General features: G+C 47.7%; 1 protein-coding gene across 5 annotated transcripts in view; it reads left to right on the top strand.

The window, feature by feature from the left end:
- Positions 1-718, top strand: part of Cntrob (centrobin, centriole duplication and spindle assembly protein) — a 23,641-nt gene extending 22,923 nt beyond the window's left edge. For 4 of the 5 annotated variants that reach the window (XM_029546587.1, XM_029546586.1, XM_029546588.1 and 1 more), the window contains exon 19: positions 245-435. In XM_029546587.1, the coding sequence (XP_029402447.1) occupies positions 245-364 (120 nt within the window). In that variant the 3' untranslated portion in view covers positions 365-435. Of the gene's footprint in view, positions 1-244 lie in introns of all 5 variants that reach the window. The other variant, XM_021212558.2, reaches the window with a different exon arrangement.
- The last annotated feature ends 673 nt before the right edge of the window (positions 719-1,391 follow it).

The following is a 1,391-nucleotide window of genomic DNA, read 5'->3' as shown; positions in this document are numbered from 1 at the left end:
CACCTCCACACCCCACTCCCCCCACCTCCATACCCCACTCTCCCCCACTTCCACATCTCACTCCCCCCACCTCCACACCCCACTCCCCCCACCTCCACACCCCACTCCCCCCCCACCTCCACACCCCACTCCCCTCCCTTGCTCACTGGTTGGGGCTTCTCTGTACACCGTGCCCTTCCTCTGTGGGGTGAGGAAAGTGAGGGGATATGATGATGGCTTCTTCTTCTTTCCTCTTAATTCTCAGATCCCCTCCCAGGCTGTCCCTCGACGCCTTGCTTCAGTCCCTAAGACTGAAAAGCCTGCACGGAAGAAAAGTGGGCATCCCAGCCCTAGCATGAGGAGTCGGGGTGGCATCTGGAGATGAGGCCCACCCTTTTCCTCTTCTGCATTTTAATTAGTGCCCTGCAGTCTGCCTGTCTCAGAGGAATCTGGAAAATGGAGATTTTGTACAAAGCTACTTTGTGACGAGACCTTCAAAAATATTGTTTTAGTATTTTAGAATATATTTGTTTTCTGTGAGAAAACCTATGGAGCCTTTGAGGCTGGTGTGTGACAAGATGTCTGAGTGGCCTTAGGCTCAGGGATGCAGGCTTGCAGTGGTTACCTGCTCCATAGTAGAGTTATGAGTGACTCTTTTCTTTTGTATAATTTGTATTTTGTATATTTTCTTAAATAAGTGTGTATTACTTTAGTGATAAAAAAACTCCCAAACTTTTAATAAAAGAGTAAATTATTGTATAAAATGTTTAAGAAAAGCTTTTTATGCTGGGGAACAGTTTTGTCTTTTACAACTTTTAGATTGTTTCTATGTGATTTTTTTTCCCCTTTTTGAGACCAGGTCCCACCCTGTGTAGCCCAGGCTACCTCCATCCAGCCCTCCTGCTGCATATGTGTTGGGTTACACGCCTGGCATTCCTGCTTTCTAAGAGCAGATGACTCTTTTGGGTGGCACTGGGGATTCAGGTTGGCAGGTTCTGTCCAGCCAGTAGGTGTAGTTGAGCTATAAACTTTACAGCTTTAAAACATGCAAATAAGCCAGGCATGATAGCGCACATCTTTAGTCCCAGCACGAGGGAGGCAGAGGCAGCTGGATCTCTGAGGAGGCCAGCCTGGCCTATAAAGCAAGTTCCAGAATAGCCAGGGCTACACAGTAAAACCCTGTGTTAAAGAAGTAAAAGGAAGGAAGGAAGGGGGAAGTAACAGCTGTGTCAAAACCTTCTTTCCCGATGTTCATCAAAATGAACACAGCAATGTTATGGGCTGGGAACCGAGACCTGCTCGAGGGGTCTCGTGCCTGTCATCACACTCAGGAGGCCTAGGAAGGATGAGTGACACAAGTGTGAAGTCAGCCTTGGACTGCAGAATGAGACTCATCTCAGAAACCATCAGGA

This window comes from Mus pahari, chromosome 14, assembly GCF_900095145.1.
Source record: "Mus pahari chromosome 14, PAHARI_EIJ_v1.1, whole genome shotgun sequence".
NCBI lineage: Eukaryota > Metazoa > Chordata > Mammalia > Rodentia > Muridae > Mus > Mus pahari.
The sequence above is the reverse complement of the archived record's forward strand: the minus strand, read 5'-3'. Positions and strand labels throughout refer to the sequence as shown.